This window comes from Taudactylus pleione, unplaced genomic scaffold (genome assembly GCF_031769625.1).
Source record: "Taudactylus pleione unplaced genomic scaffold, aTauple2 ptg000265l, whole genome shotgun sequence".
Classification (NCBI taxonomy): Eukaryota; Metazoa; Chordata; class Amphibia; order Anura; family Myobatrachidae; genus Taudactylus; species Taudactylus pleione.
In genome coordinates, this window is record NW_028284667.1 from 6754068 (window position 1) to 6775966 (window position 21899).

Below are 21899 nucleotides of genomic sequence, written 5' to 3' on the forward strand. Positions count from 1 at the left end.
AATAGCGTTTTTCTATACGTGGTGCAGAATAGTATTCAGGAGTATTTTTTCCAGGAAATAACTTATCCTAGCAAATTTGGGGTACTTGAAAATGGGGGTCAGCATATTTAAAAGTTGCTAACCTGAAGTTGAAAAAATCGTGAAAAATCCACCTGCCGCAAGCACCTTCAATCAAAAAAACACCTGGGGCATACTTGGGGACCCCCCAGAGTCAAGTTCGCTAGTTTTTAACTTTGAACCCCAACATTTATTTTTTTTCGCCACCTTTTTCAAAGTAATTTTTTGGGGTGTCCTTAAGTGTTTTTTAAAACTGTTTTGACTGTCTGAAGGCTGCAGGGGGGTTCCCGCAACGTTGCGCCCCAAAACCCCAATTCTGCACTTTTTTCCGCTTGCTATTCATAGGCAAAACTTTTTCGCCTATTACATTGCATTGACTTTCCGCCTAGGTGCAAAGTCTTTCAAATTGAATACGGAGTAAAAGCAAACAGACGAAAATGACGTCATTGGCGAAAAAGTATCGCGGATCCGGACTTTTCGCCTCAAATTGAATTTGAGCCATAGGGTCTGATTCAGAGAACTACACTAATGGCATTGCTGCTGTGTCTTTGTACGCAGATGATGTGCGAAAATATGCAAATGTTGCAGTCGCCGGGATATGTTTTGAAACACCCGCCTGTAGCTTTGCAAATCCAAGTATCTGCACACCCAGATGCAGCATTAGTCGCACATCATTGCATTGTCACAGTCATGAGTAAGGCTATATGGTTAATCACTCGGAGTAAAAAGTAACACTGTGCAACTATGGTAAACTACTTTGACACAGGCGTGGTGTGACTTAGATACATGTATAGTTTACAGATAATCGCTCAACTGCGAAAACACCGGCATAGCATACTTCTCTTAATCGGGCCCATATATAGATTTTGAAATAAATGTCCTTTTATTTATTTGGATGGGAAAATTATTCAATATAGTGAAATAAAATACACTTTGCTATAAATGTATGGGGGGAGTCTGGTGCTAAGGGCTGGTACTTTGAGACCACTTAGATAGCCACAATATATATATAGTATCTGTTTTCTTACTAATAGTGTTCTGGTTGTACAGTGGTGTTGCTTCATCATTTTTCATAACCTTCTAATGTTCAAGTATTTATTATGGACAGTATTTCCTCCTAACAGTTCATGGTGTTTTGTACTACTGAATTAGTGCCTTTTTTCTTTTATATAGATTAATTATTTTGGTCCAAATAACAGTTTGCATTTATCCAAATATGTGTTGCGAGTGAGCATTAATGTATTTAGATTTTTGTATCCCTGTAATTACTTATTTTGCATACTTGAGAAACTCCAGTCACTATGGGCGGAATTCAATTGTTTCAAGCGCTCGACGGAGCTATTCAATTGTTGCTCCTGTCGGGCGCGATCAGCTGCCAGCGCTCCATTTCAGCTCGCTGCCCCAGGGGGGCGCGAGCTGAAATGGTCGAAAAGTGGCTATTTGGGCGCCCAAACGGCACTTTTCACGATCGCTCCCAGCCCTTTGGTCTGGGGAAGCCGATTTACGTGGCTAAACCCGATCACATTGGGCGCGATCAGCAGTAACAATTGAATAGCGCCGCGCGATCTACCGTCACTTTAGACGGGAGATCCGGACCACGAAAACAATTGAATACCACCCTATGTGATGATCTTTTGATTAACCACTTAACTCATAATTTTTTTTTTTCCACCAAAGGGACCTCTAAAACAAAATATTTTATTTAAAAAAAAAAAAAAATGCCCAGGTGTTGTCTCTCAACCCTTTTGTCCATAGGCCCCATTGTAAAATGAACTCCCTAAGTGGCAGTGGAGCCCTGAGTGGCAATAGATCCCCGGTAGAATTAGCTCCACCCCTCTAGTGGTAATAGAGGGCATTACCCACCAGTGTTAGTAGAGTCCCCCATGAGCATTACTCCTCCCCCTGCTGCAGTAGATCTCTGCACTCAAAGAGATCAGCATCACAGTGCTCAGAGGGGAAGTTAAAGTTCCCTTACTACCAAGGTAGCCACCCCCAGAGTGCCAGTACTCTGAAATCATGAATGAGAATTCGACAGTGATGTCGGCATTCACAGACTGTTACCTCACTGCCGAGGGAGCTTGGGAAGATCCGGCGGGACATCAGTGTCACTTGGTATGTGGTCGTGTCAGGGAAGTCAAGTTGGGCGCGTTTGTATCCCATGTAACTGCACCAGTTATGTGGTTGATAACAAGATATAATTGGTTTTATGTGATAGAAATCACCCACCTCTTGAGTAATTGATCTCCAATAAACTCATATTTTTTATATCTTGTGGTTTATTTTATGGTAATTAATCTTAGACCTCTTTGACGGTGCAAGTGGTTAATGATGAATAAATATAATGTGAATTGGAACTGGATAATGTGATAAATTGAAGTATCTTGTTGAAAAATACATTGTTCTACCTGCACAACTGTAGCCAAAATGTGTGGGATGCTTTTTAGATTTGTGAATTTTGGTTGAAATTGTAGAATATATAAAATGTATTATGTGGTGTTTAAATAAAATGTTTATCTTTCAGATTACTGGTTTATCCTCCTCCTCCAACTAGAGGAGGCCTCGGTGTAACAAATGAAGATTTGGAGTGCTTGGAACATGGCGAATTTCTTAACGATGTTATTATCGATTTTTATCTGAAGTCAGTACTTTGTGTCCCCTACACAGTTATGCAATAACATTATAATGGATTGATTGATGTGACATTTGGTTCAAACATTTAGAAATCTCTAATTCTAATCCCATAGGATCAGCATCATTACATATATTTATATTTAACAAGGTCCCAACACTCAGGATGATGCTGCTTCTCTTTTGCTGTAGCAGGAAACATCTGACACAGAGACCCTACAGGAAAAATGGGTTCTGATTAGAGGAGTGGCCACTAATCAGCAGCTGAATTCCATGTAGAGTTAAGGCCCTCATACATCAGTAATCAGAAAACCACAATTGAACAATTTGAAGATTTGTTGCTCAATTTTAGGATTTTCCAATCTAGCCATCTGTACCCATATCTTACAGATCTTTTTCAGTGATTTGCAGATGGATGTCAGCAAATACAGATTTACCAATCTTGAAAAGCCCATCCTTTTTTACTACAGGTTGAGTCTCACATATCCAAAATGCTCGGGACCAGGGGTATTTTGGATAACTGAATATTCCGTAGTTTGGAATATTTGCATACCATAATGAAATATCTTGGGAATAGGACCCAAATATACATTTATGTGTTATATACACCTTATACAGACAGCCTGCAGGTAATTTTATACAATATTTTAAATAATTTTGTGTACACAAATGAAATTAATTTATGTTTCATATACACCTTATACACACAGTCTGAAGGTAGTTGTATACAATATTTTTAATAATTTGTGCCTTAAATAAAGTTTGTGTACATTGAACCATCAAAAATCAAAGGTTTCATTATCTCAGTCATCCCAAAATAATTCCGTATTTCGGAATATTTGGATATGGGAGACTCAACCTGTAGTAAAGCTGGGTACACACTGGTCGATATATTGGCCGATCAATTGATCGGCCAATATATCGTGCCCCCGTCGGCCAGTGTTTACAGACGATATGTCTGTAAACAACGTCGTTCACAGACATATCGCATTGGCTTTGCTGCACTGCCAATGAACAGATAGGTCTGCAGTTATATCTGTCCATCGGCAAGTGTGTACGGGCGATCAGCCGATTGCCCGTACACGGGTGCAGAGGAGGGTGGGGGGAGCCGAGAGCGGGTATTACTTACCCGAGTCCGGCACAGCTCCCCATCCACAGCAGCCCGAGCAGTCTCCTATGCCAAAGGGGGGAGCGACCACGCTGATCGCGCCCCCCATTGGCTGTCCTACGGGCTGAGAGGCACACAGCATCCCCCTCCCCAGCACCGCAAATGTGTTTTTGTTTTTTTCTTTCACGAAGGGGGTGTGGCCAGGCCTTTCGTGATTAGGTCACTTCCCCTACCCGGCCGCTGGGACCCACTGCAGCATGCCGATGATAGTCATTCAGTGTGTATGAACGACCATCATCTGCAGATATATCTGCAGATCACTCGATCTGCAGATATATTTGTCAGGTGTGTACCTACCTTAACTGTATGCTACTGTATGGAGATGATCAGCAGATTTGCAATCTACAGCCTCAATTGATCTGACATGATTTAACAATTCCAATCACTTTTCGGTTGCAATCTGTGAACCCATACAGTTCAGATGTTTTTATACAATCATTGGCAAAACGCAGAATTACCACAATCGATTGCTGATGTATGGGAGCCTTAACTGTGATCTGCTAAGGTCCTGGCTACAAGTGTGAGAGTCAGGAGCCTGTTAATTATATTGTGAAACATGGGGGCCTCGATATCAAAGTATTGGTATTGTGATGGAAATGTATTTAGTAAAAAAAAAATATTCAAAGTGAAAACCGGAAAGTTGCCAGCATCAGAGTATTACCTGGCCATCATCCAAAGGTATGGTGTGATCGGCTCACGTACTGCCCTTGACGAGTCCCCTTGCCAATACGCGCCCCTCAAATGGAATAAATTAGTACATGTTGATATTCATGAGAGGATTCTCAGGACCTATCCTGTTTGTTTGAATCATTTCACTTTTTTTTATTTAAAATGTTCTATGTAATACTTTTACAGAGTTATGCTGCAATGTGAATAATTACTATCTTTTACATTTGTAGTCAGACACTAATCAGAGGTGACATGCCAGCTGGTACTTATTCAGTGGAGTTGCTGGGGAAAGCTAATTCTGGCTGGATTATATCCTGAGATAAACATTTTAATGGAAATTGTATTAGCAGATTTTAGTTTGTTTAAGAGAAACCTGCGATTAGAGTTAAAGATAATGATCAGTGTAGTTTAAGAAAAATACTCATTCCATTGTACTCGTTTATTGCAAAGGAAATGTTTGTTAGATTTGTTTTATTCATTTATATTTTGTTTTGTCATATATACTTTACCTCGCAAACAGAAAATGCACTATGTGTTTGGTTGAACTTATCCATTTCAATATTTATTTATTATATTACCCACAGATATCTCATGTTGGAGAAATTTCCCAAAAATTTTGCAGAGAAATGCCATATATTTAGTAGTTTTTTCTATAGATGCTTAACAAGAAAGGATAATGTTTCAAACGACAATAGCTTAGTCATGCCGTAAGTATTTTGTTTTATTGCTTTTACTGGTTACTGCTGGTTTAGCCAAGTGCATAAGCAATTAATTTATTATTATTATATCATAAAAAATTATATATATATATATATCATAAATATATATATCATAAATATATATATACACCAAACTGTATAGTGCCAGTGTGCAATCACCCTTGACCTGCTTGAGATCATTTATTGTGGAGGTAGAAGCTCTGGACTCTGCCGCCTTTGGAAAAATTTGGCTGCTATCCATCTGGATTTGTACCAACTGCTTATTTCTAATGAGCAGGGAGCACAGAGACACTGTTATAATATATCTCCAGTTTTGGAAATGTGATTATAAAAATGTTTCTCATGAACGCTCCACAAAGTAGGCCCAAATGTGCAGAGCTGTACTGTACACTGATGTGTCCTGCACCTAATAATGTAAAGCTTCTTTTATATGAATTCTTAAATATATTGCCAATTTTTATTTTTTTTCATATTCCTGACTTTACATAATAATAACATTGTGTGCTTTTAGTACGTGTCACTTTTGTTTTCCATTAGCAAAGTGCGCCTACAAATCTGCTTCTCTGCTGAAATGAAACTGGCACAAAATGCGTCTTATCATGAAATTTGTGCTCTGAGCAGATACCAAATTCAAGCGCTTATGCAGACATTTATTGATTGCATATTACACAGACAAATGGGAGGTGTAAGGATATGTGCACACTAGCATGACCGGCAATCTTGGTGATGGTCAGTGCGATTACCCTTCGCCCCGGACCATGCAAGATTGCTGGTACACACTATGAAGATTTAATAAACAACAGAACGATCACTTGTTCTGTCCGTCATTAAACTACACAACCCCGCTTGCGATATTGTGTGATTGGCTGTGTTGCACTGCCAATCACACAATATCGCATGCGACCTGCTGGAGCTCGCAATTTGGCATTCACACTGCCATGATATGCCTGATTTGTCGTTCCGGTTTGCCCAGAAACAACAAATTGGACCGATATTGTGCAAGTCTGTATTTGGCCTAAGGCTTCTAATATGTTTTAACGTTGAAATGTTGAGGCTACAATACTTTCTTCAAATAACAATGTTTTGTTGCTGTATGGATACTCTATGAAATAGGCTGCTGAAAATTGTAAGTAGGGTATAGGCTCTTTGTTGTCTGAAATGCTAATTGTGCATATGCTCTCCCTATAGAACAGCGCAGAGAAGACACCACAGAGTAAAGACCTGGACTCGTCATGTTGATATCTTTACAAAGGATTTTATCTTTGTGCCAGTTAATGAAAAGTAAGTTTGGGGTAAATTGAGATAATACAGTACAGCTAAATGATTTGACTGTTTTTAACAGTAGCACTCAATGGTCCAGTGTCCTGAAATGGCCGACATAAAGGATCGGAGTCCCAGACTGCAAGTGTTACATACTGGAGACCATAAATAGTGCAGGATAATAACAAAGATGGAGGAGGGTCCTGCTTATGAAAGGTTACGGTCTAGTGGGCTGTATGCACAAGATAATGTAGTTTTTAGGACACATATAGCTTAATATAGGAACAGTGTGCTAAAAACTAATTTTCAAATGCAGTATATATAATAGTCTAGATGACCGCATGGAGTAATGCCTGTAAACTGCACCAGAGATGGTGATAATTGCAATATTTTATACATTGGGTGTGACTGCACACTTGTGCTTTGAAATACAAAAATATACTGTGCTGAAATTAATGCCACTATCTTCATGAATAATTTAAATAACTAAATGCTTAATCCTATGCCTTTTATCATGTTCTTCTCCTGTGCTGCTCCTGTGTAAGTGATGACCCAATAGCATTCTGTTTTTCATACCCTGGGTCCCACGTGCACCCATCTTCTCTTGTTTGTTCCTCCTAGAGGCACAGCTCCCTCACACTATCTGTATTGGTCTGTATCTTGTGTGGTGTATTCTATTATAGTTGTAGAATATCCTGCCTGTTTATTTGGTGTAAACTCGTCACACTTACTGGTTTTCTCTTGCAGCTCTCACTGGTATCTCGCAGTCATATGTTTCCCTTGGATGGAAGAAACTGTGTATTTAGAAGGGAAAGAGCACAGTGCTAATAAGCATACAAAACCAAGCAAGGCTTCTAGTAGTGGTTCTGTCATTGTATTCAATGACTCTTTGTCAAAAAAAGAGGAAGCCACTGGGGAAGAAAGCAACAGTGGGTCTGAAGGTAAGGCTTGTCGTACCCCCTTCACAAAAAGACCAGAAAAAATATTCCGTTATTTGCACAACTTGCAGTGCTGGACAAATCATGAGATGCGCCTTGAAGTGTAAGGGTAGAATTTGTGCCAGTTTTACGCTAGGAGAAAGTAGGAGTAAATGAGTATGTAAGCACTGCAGGGTACGTTGTAATGCAAAGTGAAGAAAAAAGACTGCCTGTACTGGTCCATTTCCATACTTTATATTTTGGACTGTTTATTGTTTCACTGTGTTGAACAGGCTTTGAGAATGCATGTTATGTCCCTGACTTTAATACCTATGTACCTAATAGCCTAAGAGTAAAACAATAGACTTTAGTGATTTTATTTGTTTTGAAATTTACTCCTAAAATATTGAGCCGGGGGGGGGGGGTTAGGATACTTACCAACAGGTGTCTGTACCCTGACCCTGTCGTGGTTCCGGAATGAGATTCTGATCGCCGGGATCTCATACCCTACATACATGCATACATACATCTATCTGTTGGTAGGAATCCTAACCCTCCCTCCCCGGTGCTTGAACCTAACCTCCCCCCCAGTGCCTAAACCTTAGCTCCCAACACCTTTACCCTCCCCCTAGTGCCTAACAGTAACCCTTCCCCAAACTCTGCTACTTACATTCAGGATTCCAGCAGTCGGGATGCCGGCGCCGGGTTTCTAACACGTGTTGGGATTCCGGCACCGGCGTTCTCACCGCCAGAATCCCCGCTGCTGAGATAGTGACCGCAACCCGTTTGTAGATTACTTTACATATGTAAAAATAATGATAGCTAATGAAACATAAAGTATAAATCTATTTCAGTATGTTACTGAAAGTAACTCATTTTTTTTAAAAACTGAAATAAAACCTCTAATATTAGCATGAGTAACAGTGTGCCTTCTGTAAATGAACAAAAAGTTTTCAAAGGAAATGCAGTGAGTGGTATGACTAACTCTTGTTCATTTTCTGTAAACAATTCTGCATTTTAATTTTGTGCTTCAAAAGTTTTTCAGTAATGCTTATAAATCTAAAGTATATGATTCTATTTCATGATGTGCCTACAGTATGTTAAAATATTGTAATTATCAGTGAACTTTCCAAACAAACAATAATATTTTTCCTATACCTAAATCAATTTCAATCTTCCAAGTTGTTATAGGGATACACAAATGTGCTATGATTCTACCTTCTACTGATAATTCTGTTTTTATTTTTAGGATCCAATAGCTCAGGATCAAGCCGCAGTCAGAAAAATCCAGTAAGTAATTTTTTTTTACGTTTATTATTATTTTCTTAAATACGCACATGCAGAAAGTTCTTGTAGAGCACTAAATGCAGCAGACCTATTCAGGTGTAAAGGTATATGTGATAATACACTGTTGTAAATGTATATACAAAACAGCAAATATAGAAATGCACTTGCATAGAATTGGGGACAGGTAAACTTGGCTATAGGTCATGTACATAAAAGGTTTAGCTTACTTGGCAGGTTGTATCTTGTTTGGTGCTCACATGTTATCTTACTTAAGATGGGAGAACACCATGGGGTTAGCTAGTAAATTGTGTTACGAGGGGATCTTGTGCACGATAAACCTGATTTATTCTAGTAAAGCTAAAAAGTGCTAGTGACTTACTAACTGATCATTGTAGCCAGCAGTCACAATAAGACAAAGTATACCTAATTTTAATGTCTTCTCTGTCATAACAAGTAGAGATAAAAGGCCACAAATGCTCTAGACTATAGCAAAGAGGTATAGTCTTTGCTCTGTCTGCTGGCCTGTACAGACCTGCCTTCATTTTGCCCTGTGGCAGACGTGCTGGACAATTTTCCACTGCGGAACTGCCACTCATATAGGGCTTTCAAATACTTTTTGTTTGCACTTCGAGGGTTGGTGATGACTATGAAAAAGTCCTTCTTTTAATGTAATAATGTCAGAACCTTTGGTATACCCTTCCCAATGAATAATAATGCTTTTAGAATTGTTTAAGTAGTAACATTTGTACAATAAAAATTGTTTATGTAATTTTCTCTAAAAAAGCTAAATAATGGGTTTTAGTGGTATGGGAGATGTATGTTCAGGTGTTGTATGTCGGGAGTTGCAAGTTTATTCAAATGTGCCCCAAATTACTCACTTATTTGCTGAAATACACTTGCTGGCTATCATTTTATCTTCATTAGCACAAGTTATAAGAATCAACCAATTGACACCTTTTAACAGCCTCCTATACTTTGTTTATGGCCACTAACTGCCCCCTACACTGTCCTGCTATCTTATTTGCTACTTAATTGGGGTTCAGAATGATTTCCCCACTCTTTCATGCATTTCACATAGTTTGCTCAACACCAACACCATGCCTACAGCTTGCCATATGTAAATTGAATTGAGCAAGCTGTTCCGATCTGCTGGGCAAAAATATCCAACTATTTGTGCAGAAGGGCTTCACAGTACGGAACGAATTGAATCTGTTCCTAAATGGTTGTGCAAAATGACATCTCATATCCTTCTCATAAACATGTTTTCAGAAGGTACTTGCTCATTCTTGTACGTAATATAGGAAAGGTTATGGTGCCGCCTCAATATTCTTACGTTTGCCTATAATTTTTTATATTGTACAGCAACCAAAAGAAAATCAGAAAGGAAAACTTTGCAAAAGGTAATTATTTACTTGGCTTTTTTTTTTTGTGTATATTTGTATTTTTACTACTGTTTTATCAACTAAACAATATATTAGAGAAGCAGTTTAGAAATAGGGTTTTTTATTTTTCTTTAAATAATAATACTTTTACAAGATGACCTCGTTAAGAGTAGCTTCTTTTTTTCCTAAAATGCACACAGACATGGATAACACAGAAAGAAGATTCCTAACACTACTAATCCTCTTTCACCATATGGCGATAACAATTTTAGCTTCTTATGTTCTAAAGTATATAAGAGGAATTTATTAGCCCACTTCCCTATATTCCAAAGTGTGTTTTTAGTTTATTTCCAGAAAAAGTCTTCAGAAAATAATGCCATCTTTACAAAATATGTCCATAACACTAGCTTTTTAATTTGGCTTACAGTAAACCCCCGTATACACTACACGATATAATGAACGATAACGACATAGTTATCGTTCAATCGGCCGCAATATCGTGCAATGCATATGCCGTCAACAACCAGCGATGCGCTCTCCCGCTGGTCGTTGACTCCGTCGCTCATTGCCGAACCTGCTGTCCAACCTGACGATATTGTCAGGTTGTGCGGGTTCGGGGATGAGGGAGGGTGCCGGCACTGAACGTTATATCATTCAGTGTGGGCTCAAAGTCCACTGCACAATATAATGAACGATTGAACGATAACTATGTCGTTATCGTTCAATCATTGATTATTTAGTGTAGTGGATACGCGGCTTAAGTCCGGTTTGGTTCCTATAACCACTTAGATACTAGGGAATTTTCAATATGAATAATGTGCATCAATCATCCGCAATATCGTGCAGTGGATATGCCGTCAACGACCAGCGAGGAGCGCTCCCGCTGGTTATTGACGCCGTTGCTCATCGCCCGAACTTGCTGTCCAACCTGACGATATCGTCAGGTTGTGCAGGTTCGGGGATGAGGGAGGGTGCCAGCACTGAACGATATATTGTTCAGTAAAAAAAAACTATAAATAGTTAAAGGGCGCTGTCAGGAGTTGTCTCTCCAAGCAGCTGCTAATCAGGAGATAGTCACCCTCCTATAGAAAGTAAAGAATATAACTAAAGCAACGCTGATATGAAATAGATTATACAATTTAATGACACAAATCAATCTAAAAAACAGTGATAAAATGGATAAATGAATATAGGCACATGTAACATTCAGGGGTCTATTTACTAAGCAGTGTTAGGAGGCAGAGTGAAAAGTGATAAGGTGCCAGCCAATCAGCTCCCAACTGTCATTTTTTGCTCCCAACTGTCATCTCACAGGCTGTGTTTGAAAAATGACAGTTGGGAGCTGATTGGCTGGCACCTTATCACTTTCTTAGCACTTTTCATTCTGTCTCCTAACACTGCTTAGTAAATAGACCCCTCAATCATGTACATGCATGTATAAATTCATACTCATGGGATAAGCTAAAAACCCTGTAGGCACAAGTGCGAAATGGATAAGCACTAGACAAAGTCCATTTGGATATTGATAGTCCAGCTATAGGTAGATATTACCGGCTTGTAGGATGGTCCAGCGGTACCCTTTATTTAGTGATGGCCTTTGAAGCAGTGTAGAACGGTAACGCGTTTCACTGCTAGTTTGCAGCTTTTTCAAGGTGACTAATTGTTCCCAGGTAAAGCTCTTATATAGTTCCATTCTTTAGTGCTAAAATCGTCTCTGCTGTGCTCCTGTGTTCTCTTGGTGTCAACCTGGCTCATATGCTCCTGTGTTCACCTGGTGTAAACCTGGCGCATATGCTCCTGTGTTCACCTGGTGTAAACCTGGCACATATGCTCCTGTTTTCTCCTGGTATAAACCTGGCACATATGCTCCTGTGTTCTCTTGGTGTCAACCTGGCTCATATGCTCCTGTGTTCACCTGGTGTAAACCTGGCGCATATGCTCCTGTGTTCACCTGGTATAAACCTGGCACATATGCTCCTGTGTTCACCTGGTATAAACCTGGCACATATGCTCCTGTGTTCTCCTGGTATAAACCTGGCACATATGCTCCTGTGTTCACCTGGTGTAAACCTGGCACATATGCTCCTGTTGCAAAGCTGAACATATCTTGAATTGCATCTGACTCCGCATACTACATAAAATGTGTCTTTTTTTTTTTTCCTGTCGTATACATGAGCACCTGAATGGACAGTTTGGGATTAAAAGCCATCATTGGTAACATATTCATAGAAGCTTTGTTAAATGCTGAAATATAAATATTACTTCTATCTGTTCTTCTTAAACTTCAAGCTTTCTTCAGAAGACAAAAAAATTAAATACACCCATTGTGAAAATGCTTAATTTGTACTTGTATGCCTATTTCAGGTACTGTACAATATCTAAATGTGTTTGTAAAGTATTAATTTTTAATGTAATCCCCCTACTTACAGGCCTTGTCTTCTCATATTTGATTCTTTGAAAGCTGGATCTGTGCAAACTACCATACAAGTTTTAAGAGAGTGAGTGTCTTAAGATTGTTAATTTTCATTCACTGTACATTGATTCAGAGCAGATTCCTTGATTTTTCTTTTTTTAAGTAATTTCCTGAGTAACAATACATTCAACCTAGCTTTTTCTTAGTTTGACTTAAATTATTATACATATTTGTATAATTGTAACTTCTTACCTGTCTGCCATATATTTCAGTGTATATTGCCAGCATCTGACTGAATTAAGCTGGATACACATTAAACGACCTGATGGGCTGAGATATCAGGCAGCCAGTACACATTAGACGATCCTGTGCCCGCCCGCCCGATATGTCGGCCCCTGCCACGTTCCGCTGCATGAGGTCGTCGGCAGATTGAGCTGCATGTAGGGCCGACCTAACGATGCGACTGACCACCAAATAGGAGCGCTCATGGCCTGACATAGGGCCTGATTCAGAGCCGGACGCAATTAGCGCTCACTCGTCCAGAAAATAGGAGTGGCTATTCAAATGAACCGTTCGCTATTTGCGGTCTGTTCACGCCTCTAGGTCTGAACGAGCGAACAAAACTTGCGGTCGTTTTTTGGATAACTACGCCCCCTGGCCGCTCGCATCCTACGTCATGTCCGCTATTTATTAGATTAATCAAGTACATCGACCAGCGTATGAACTGCTCGCTATTCTTGTGGTTGGTTTTTCCTACCACAATCTTGCGAGCAGTTCTGACTATAAAATAACCCAGTGACATGGTCAATGACGCTGCTGTATTAATTATGCACACCCATAAAATGCCCGTTTTGACCTTTAAGCACGCCTGCGTTCGGATCTCCACTCCCCGTTTTCAAGCACCTTCCCCTGTTACCACCCACATACGCCTCCTCCTGTCACTCAAAATAGCAGGCATTCGCTATTTAGCGAACAAACGATTTTCGGCCGCACTGACTGGTAAGCGGCCGCTCGGAACCAACGAGCGGCCGCTTACGAGCGGCTCTGAATCAGGCCCATAGAGCATACACATTAGACAATATTGACAATATATAGGAACGATTCGTCGGATCGTCTGAAATATTGTACCCAGCTTTAGTTTTATCAGTTGATTAGATTAAATTGAATACAGAGCGTTGTGCCGCTAGACTGTCTGACTGTAGAAATGACCACTTTTTACGGTATGAATTCTTTGTTCATTTTCCTGTGCACATCTGTAGGAGCGAGTTAGAATGAGGGAAATATTGGTGGAGGCACTTCTCACACTGCACACTGAGTTACTGAGTTGAATTCCCCCTCTGTGTTATAGAGCCGACATCATGGTGATCTGTCAGCTCCAGTGTAACTGCAGGTTATAGCTCTTGTTATGAGGTGGTAGTGTTACTAATTGGGAAACAAGCTAATTGGTTCTCATGCTGGAAATAGTTATACATGTGTTGAAATGTGTGGCATTAGATTACAAATAGATTATGCATACATCTGAAAGTTTACTGAAAAAGAAAGAGGATATCGCTTTAATTATATAAATGTTAATGTTCCAGTGTTGTACTTTATCACTACTGCAACTCTCATGAAAGAAAGATATAATGATTTGTGCGGGATGTCGTCATGTTCACTGGTCACAATCCTGACAGCGGAATGCCGGCTAGGGATTTATGATAGGCGTCGAAATGCCGACGCCTATCATAATCCTGACGCCGGAAAGCCGAGAACGCCATCCCAAACGAAGGTAAGTCCATGGCGCCCTTAGCGTTAGCCGCGGGTGGGTGTGGGGAGGGAGGGTTATGATTAGGGAGTCTAGCGGGGATAGGGTTAGGTTTGGGGGGGATTACGATTAGGCACCCCTATGGGGGAGGTTTAGGGTCAATAACCCCTAAGGGTTAGGGTTAATAACCCCTAGGGGGGAGGGTTAGGGTTAGGCACCCCCCTGGGAGGGTTAGGTTTAGGGAGTGGTAAGGGGAAGGGGGGGTTAGGCACCCCCGGGGGTGGGTTAGGCACTGAGGGGAGAGGTTAGGGTTAGGCACCACTAAGGGAGGGTTAGGGGAGGTTGGGGTACTTACCTGCCCCTGTTGGATCTTGATCCTGTCGGGCATCCGCTGTCGTGATTTGAACCGCAGCCGGCATTTCAATCCGATTCCGATTTGTGCACTTTAACACTGATCTATTAAAATGTATTCTATGTTTATGGAGAGCCACTTATTGACATTGGTTAGTGCTGTTCACATGCACAGACATTTTTATGGAGCTTGAAAAAAATTAATGAGAACCAATGATTTTTTATTTTTTTTTAAATAAACAAAGTAATTCCGTAGACATTACAATTCTCTCACTGAAGGAAAACTCACATGAATAGTTAGTTTATTTTAGGTGGAGTTTACGAGTTATGATAAAATAGTTCTGCCTACCTGTAGCCCAACGTTTCCCCAAAGGTGGTAAATCCAGCACACCCTCAGAGAATCGGGTGGTGGAGTGCTGCTCTGTCTTTCTCTCACATGCTTTTTTCACAAGATTTTACACACAATGGTAGGTTCCCTCTCAAATATCAGGCCATAATATTCACACATTATTAGGTTTGATAAATTATAGAACTTAGATGTACAAGTATTATTTAGCAAATTTTATACTGATAGCAAAGCAAGGACTTTACACATCAAATAGGAAAAGGACATTGTATAATATCAGATGACATGCATAATATACAGTATAATCAGCTACACAGCTCACATTAGTGCTCATTACACCTGTTTCATCCAGGTTATCTCTGGCTTCCCGTACCTCTGTTACTCTGAATTAATTAGGCCTATTAAAGCCTGCTCCAGAATAATGTATCTTAATGTACTTTGCTTTTATTTATACAAAAAAATCATCCTGCATGTAGCATCAAACCGAAAAGGCGGACTGGTTCTCTGGCATATTAATTGGCTTTCTAACATTTTCTTTCAGCATAAAAAACAAAAGTTATTTGGTGACTAATCATTTTTATAAAATGTATATATACAGAGTTCTATAAGTAAGTGTTGCGTTAGGTTTTACCAATGTTGCCTGTACTTCTGTTTACTGTATCCAATTTATTTTGAATTGGCTTATTTGTAGATATTTAAGAGAAGAGTGGAGTGCTAAACGTAAAACGCCGCGGGAATTCAGCAGGTCCACAATGACAGACCTATATCCTAACGTTCCAAAGCAGAATAACAGCACAGACTGTGGCTTGTACCTCCTGCAATATGTTGAGACCTTCTCTCAGGTGTGTGCAAATGTTATTTATTTTACTTATATTTAACCACTTATCTGGCGCGGTCACATGAGATTAGACTGCAGCCAGCTGGGCTTTCACATGGTTGCATCCCATGCTTCTCCAACCACCAGTGATTTTAGAAGAAATCCGTTCTGCACATTACCCTTCATCTCCTCCGAGATGAAAGATGTTACTCTCTATCCACCCCATTCTCTCTCTCTAGCCATCCCATGTCTCTCTCTCTATCCACCCCATGTCTCTCTGTCTCTCCATCTTATGTCTCGATCTACCATCTTTTTCTCTATTTTTCACTCTCTTCATCGACCTTCTCTCTTAACATTTAGCTCCCGACCACATGTTTATCCCTATATATAGCACCTATCTCTAGTTTCCCCATGTTTCTCTATCACCCCACGCAATGTCTCTCTCTCTGGGCCTGATTCAGAGCTGGACGCTCTGTCAGAGCGCTCCCTCTGAATCCGTGCCCTCCCTCTCTTTTTTTAGAGCGGCCTCCTGGCCGCTCGCATAGCTGTGGGTGACCACCCACAGCTATAGCGAGCAGCCAAAAAGATGGTCGCGATGGTCAAGACCATCGCGGCCATTGGGCTTGCGACAAGACCCTTGTGGTAGGGTCTCGTTGCCGCAAGCCCTGGAGTGCTTTTGGCTCTATCAGAGCCAAAAGCACTCCCACTGACATCACTTGTGATGTCAGTGGGGCCGGCCCCAGACGGTAGGCGTTCCCATGGGAACGCCTCCGTCTGGCCAGCCATGCCCCCGGCACACCCACCAAAGGGGGCGTGCTGTCACTCACCATCGACAGCACGCCCCCTTTGTAGCGAGAACCACAGCGACGGCTTGCCCGTCGCTATGCGGGTATCGCGCATGCGCACGACGGAGCCGGGTCCCTTGTGCGCATGCGCACTTGGCCAACATCGACCCGCTTGAGAGCGCTCAGCGCTCGTGAGCGGGTCTGAATCAGGCCCTCTGTCCACACCATGTAATTCTCAGACTAAAGGAAAAAATTAACCTCTAGAGTAGTTTGAAGAGCAGGTAATATCAATAAAGGTATCCTTTGTTAATAAGGATGATCTCTATGCTAGGCAAGGAACTAAAAGAGCAAGATCCAAGGGAATTTTGTAAATGGAAGATAGATGATATCAGACAATTGGATTTTTTATTGGATTTTAGAAGGCTCCTCTAATAATGAAATAAGGAAATTAAAGCAATATCTAGGATGTTTAATCTGCATAATGTGGAAATCTTGCTTAAACATAAATGCATGAAACAACATCCATTTTTACAGAAATCTTTCTGAGGAATGTAGTAAAAAAAAAAGTGACCTTCTGGTACATCAGGAGGTAAACTATTTAATCCATAAGGATTGGGCATAGATGAAAAAAGTGTCAGCGTAATTGGATATCCGCTAAATGGATAGGACCAGACCAATGCATCCATTTAATGATGAGGAAGTGCAAAAATGTAAAGGTGTGTCCTCATACACCTATAATTTTTTCACCGTATGGCGCGAGAAGCTTGGTGTGGCTTAGATGTCTGCCATAGCTGGCAAATCATAAATTTTCCTATATATTGCATCTTAGTTCCAGTGTAGTCACCTACAAAGCTGCTCACAGAGTACCAGGGATGCTAGGTTACTACTTTTGTTACATACGAATTGTATTTATACAAAGACCTTAATTAAGGTCAGAGGAATTTCCCAGGTCTCTACAGATCAGCAGGGCATAGACTATTCCTTCTCAGAATCCTCAGGGGCCTTTTGCACTAGTCTGGACTCGAGGATGGAAGTAGTGAATACTACCCGGGAAGCCATTCGTAAAATACATTTTCTCATATCCATAGGTCTAAAGAAAGGTATTTATCTAGAATTGCCAACACTGGATCACAAGCAGGCCTCTCTGGAACATAATACAAAACTAAGATAACGAGAATGTCACTGTTAGACCCAGAATGGTTAATACTTATGATTGCAGTGCTGCAGGCTTGGGAACTCCCTTCCCGACAAAGGTAGCACAAAGCACACGTATAAGCACAAACGTCACATGAAGATACTGGCTATGACACCAGTGCAGTTGAAATGCTTTCATCAGCACTTAGGGAAAGATGGTGGTGCCTTCTAAAAATAGCCAGGGTGGCACCAGAAGCAAAACTATGATGGTGGAGGTAGCAAAGCTGATATCTTATGCAGATAGAAATCTAAAGTCACTTTCACTGTTCCATGTAGCAGGCAAGGAAAATGCAGTTGCCAGTTATTTAAGTTAAATGTTGTTCCAGGGTAATGGTCTCTACATCAGTAAGGTATCCAGCAACTGATAGAAAGATTTGGTTTTCCCCAAGTAGACATTATGGAAACAAACCAAATTGCCCAGATTATTCTCTTGGCACAAAATTCCAGGGACAGATTGAGTTGATGTTCATGGACATTAAAGCTAACTGTTATGTACCTCCCCTTCTCATTCCTCACATGCTAAGAAGGTAGAGGTAATAGCAATATATATGTTTAGGCGATGTCCGTGGTTCCCAGTGACCCAGGAGATGCTTCAGGAAAAACTTTGCCTGGTCTCTATCTCACTGCCAGATTTATTGCTCCACAGTTCTGTATTTTACCAAATTATAGATCAACTATTTTTAATGGCATCGGAATTTTTCAGAGATAAAGACATATATCTGAGATGATAATCAACACACTCTAAAAGGCAAGGAAGAATTGTAAGTTTGGAAAAGATTTATTACATCGTGTGAAAAAATCTGGCCAAAACAACCATTCAACATGTCCTTGCAGTATGGATTCAGTAAAGGTCTTGCCTTTTCCATGCTCAAGGTACATATATCACTGCCTAGTGCCTTATTGGTAACCAAACTGCTTTCTCTAAAGGATTAATCATTTGCTTATTCCAAGCTGTAAAGAGGATTCAGTTCCTCTATAATGGGTCTTTTGTGGCTATCTGGGACCTCAATCTACTGCTTAATGCTCTGATGAATATCACACTTGAGCCAATGCGGGAAGTTTCTCTGAGATGGATGACCCTGTAAGTAGTGTTCCTGGTGGCAGTTACTTCTGCTGGAAAGGACTGGATAGTTACACACACTGTAGCTACAAGGGTCCCTTTTAAATATTTGAGGATAAAATGGTTGAGATCCAGTCCAAGTTTTGTGCCAAAGCTTTTATCTACATTTCATATGAACCAGGAGTTTGTATTGTACTCCTTTTACCCACAACTAGTGGAATAAAAGTGAGGAAACTGTATTTACTATATCTGGTGAGAACAATTATTCTATATTTATCTAGGACTAATGGTCTTTACTGGGTAAACACGGAAAGATTTTCTGTCCAACCATCCAACTAGTTGATTGGTTGGAATGAAAATCTGGTAACATATGGGGGAGTAACTGATGAGCAGCAATTTGCTCCTAAATGTCAGAAAACAGATGAAAATGGTCGTCAGACAAGTTCGTTAAATGTTTGATCTAAACAATTTGTTCAAACAGTTTTTGTCCATTTTCCAGCGTTTGGGAGCAAATTGCTGATTGTCATTTTCTTTCATACCTTACCAGATTTTCATTCCAACCAGTCAACTACTGTAGTTGGATAGAAAATCTTTACGTGTGTACCCAGCTTAAGAAATACAGAACATTTATTCATGATTTGAACAGGACCTCGGAAAGTTCATACTGTACCCCTTCCAAGGGAATCTAATTCTGGATGGATTAAACAAGTAATCATAAAGACACACTAGAAGGATGGCCTTAAGGTTGTCAGAGATACTAAGAATGAACTCAACTAGAGCAATGGCAACATCAAAAAGGGCTAAGGCATCTCTGACTGAGTTCTGTAATGTTGCAGGCTGGACACATCTAACCATACTTTATTTAGTCACCTTCTTTATGGATATATTATCCTCTTCTTCTTCTTCTCAGTTTGTGAGACATGTTCTCCACACAGCCACTTATAGATACTCTTTATTATGCAGCATATGTGGCTCACTCACTCTCTTTTATCTCTCTGTGCTGCTTTCTACCTTCCAACCCCCTTCTCCATCCTTTCTTACCAGGAACCTCTTTTTTTTGTCTGTTAAAAAACAAAAACAAATAGGTTATTAATTATTGCATTTGCTCCCAAGTGCTAGGGAATGTGCTGGTGCTGTATAAATGGTGGTTAATATAATTAAATGAGAAATACATGTTGCTTTTATGATTATTTAATTGTCATGTACATTATTAATAAAAAATATCAAGCCTTCTTGATTATTAGCTTTTCTGAAAAATGTTTTCCCCTACTTCTCGCTCTTTAGAATCCTATTGAGAACTTTGACACCCCGATGCGTCTGGAGCACTGGTTTCCCAATTGTGTGGTAAAGAATAAAAGAGAAGAGATCAGAGACTTGATACTTCAGCTGCATGTACAGCAGACTAAGAAAAGCTAAGGAAACGGCTACAGATTTCCTCTGCCCCTTTCTCCACCTCTGTTGGATTATGTTTTCTCTGACTGTATGTAGAGACATTAAAGGAAACTAAACTTCTTTGTAATTATTCATATTCTAAGCTAAATGTTTATATAAATAAAAGATACAATAATATTGACATTTTGTAAACTTTTGTTTTAGCCTGGAAGTGTATGGGCTATACTTGGGTTTTCCTTATTCAAGTGGTTTTTAACTTTAAAAATATATATTTCTCTGTGGTTATTGCAAGTCATATTTATTGTCTTATTACCGCTGCTAATGTGTGTGTGTGACATGTCCCTGTGTTAACTTGACATATGATAGTATAAGTAAATTTTTTTGCTTCTCTAGAATCTGATTGGACAGAAATCAGTTGATCTTTGATGCTCCCCTGTCACATGATAACAGTGTGTTTTATCTATATTTCATGCACAAGTGTGTTTTACACCATAGTTTTCCTGCAAATGATTTATACGAGCCTCTCATCATTGCACACTGATAGGGGCCATGCTGCTTACACCATCTAACTGCCAGGCTATGGCCTTCTGCTTACATCTGTCCCCCCCCCTTACATCAGCACATGGCTCCTGTCACATGTAACCTCTCCGCACTTATACAATCACAGAAGGGGCAGATCACTGCATAGCACAAGATCAGCACATGTATTGGAGGTAAATTCCCTGTGCAGCACTTTTTATAACTGCCACATCTGGATTTAGGAGACAATAATACTAAATATAAAACACACCCAGTTTTGTATTTAATATTACTGCTCCTTTTATCCTGAAACCGCCGGCAGCTTTGGGAAGTGACACATAGCAAGTTTTCCCCTATGTGCTGCTGTGAACATTGTCACTGGTGTGATTGACCACAAATAGAAACAGTTTCAGACAAGGAAGAGAAGGAGCATACATACAGTATAGTGCTCTCACGCTAGGCACACCTTACACATTATGTCCAACACATTTTTACTCCTGGAAGATTTCATCTAGTTTAAGTAAAGTTACATTGCCCAACAGCAACATTAATTATAATATATTAAATTGCAATACTTCTATAGGGGTGTTTCAATTTGTAAAGCAAAATGCCACTTTTTAAAGTTGCAAATATAAAGTTCTACAGTTTTGAGTTTTGGAAATGTGAAACCTCCACTTCTATGCTGAGCACAATCATCGAAAACCACCTGAGCGATGGATCGGCCAGCCCAACGATGTAAGTGGTATGCACAAACGATAATATGCATACATACTTGCCAATCTGCCACCCAACATGTCTGACCACAGGAACAGATAGTGACGTCCTTGTTGGCGGTTTCTGAGCCAGCATATAGATTGGTCGGCTGTACAGACAGACAGATGTGGCTTTATCTTGCAGAGATATCGGTACATCGGCTGTGCTGCACAGCCTCCCAGGTATGTCTGTGAACGACGTTGTTCAGATTTGTCGTCTGTACACACATACAGTAGATGCACTATGCGATACGTTTGTTGGTTGATTGAACAACATATTGCATAGTGTGTACCCAGCAGTAGAGTAGATACTTTTTATCTGAATATGTATTACAACGCTAGAAATAATACAGATGTCTCAGAATGTGTATGTGAGTACAGTTTGCATTTCCAGTGTGTGTATAAGTTGCCAGTAGGTGGGTGGGACACTCTTGTTAAC

The 21899-nt window shown here is 40.2% G+C and overlaps 1 protein-coding gene across 3 annotated transcripts in view; it reads left to right on the forward strand.

Annotated features, from left to right (window-relative positions):
- The window catches only part of SENP7 (SUMO specific peptidase 7), a 112854-nt gene extending 92488 nt beyond the window's left edge, over nt 1-20366 (forward strand). For all 3 annotated transcript variants that reach the window (XM_088481137.1, XM_088481138.1, XM_088481139.1), the window contains 9 exons: nt 2579-2695; nt 5107-5229; nt 6430-6522; nt 7249-7442; nt 8668-8708; nt 10068-10105; nt 12517-12585; nt 15633-15783; nt 20082-20366. In XM_088481137.1, coding sequence (XP_088337263.1) covers nt 2579-2695; nt 5107-5229; nt 6430-6522; nt 7249-7442; nt 8668-8708; nt 10068-10105; nt 12517-12585; nt 15633-15783; nt 20082-20213 — 958 coding nt within the window. In that variant the 3' untranslated portion in view covers nt 20214-20366. The remainder of the gene's footprint in view (nt 1-2578; nt 2696-5106; nt 5230-6429; nt 6523-7248; nt 7443-8667; nt 8709-10067; nt 10106-12516; nt 12586-15632; nt 15784-20081) is intronic.
- Nucleotides 20367-21899: the final 1533 nt, after the last annotated feature.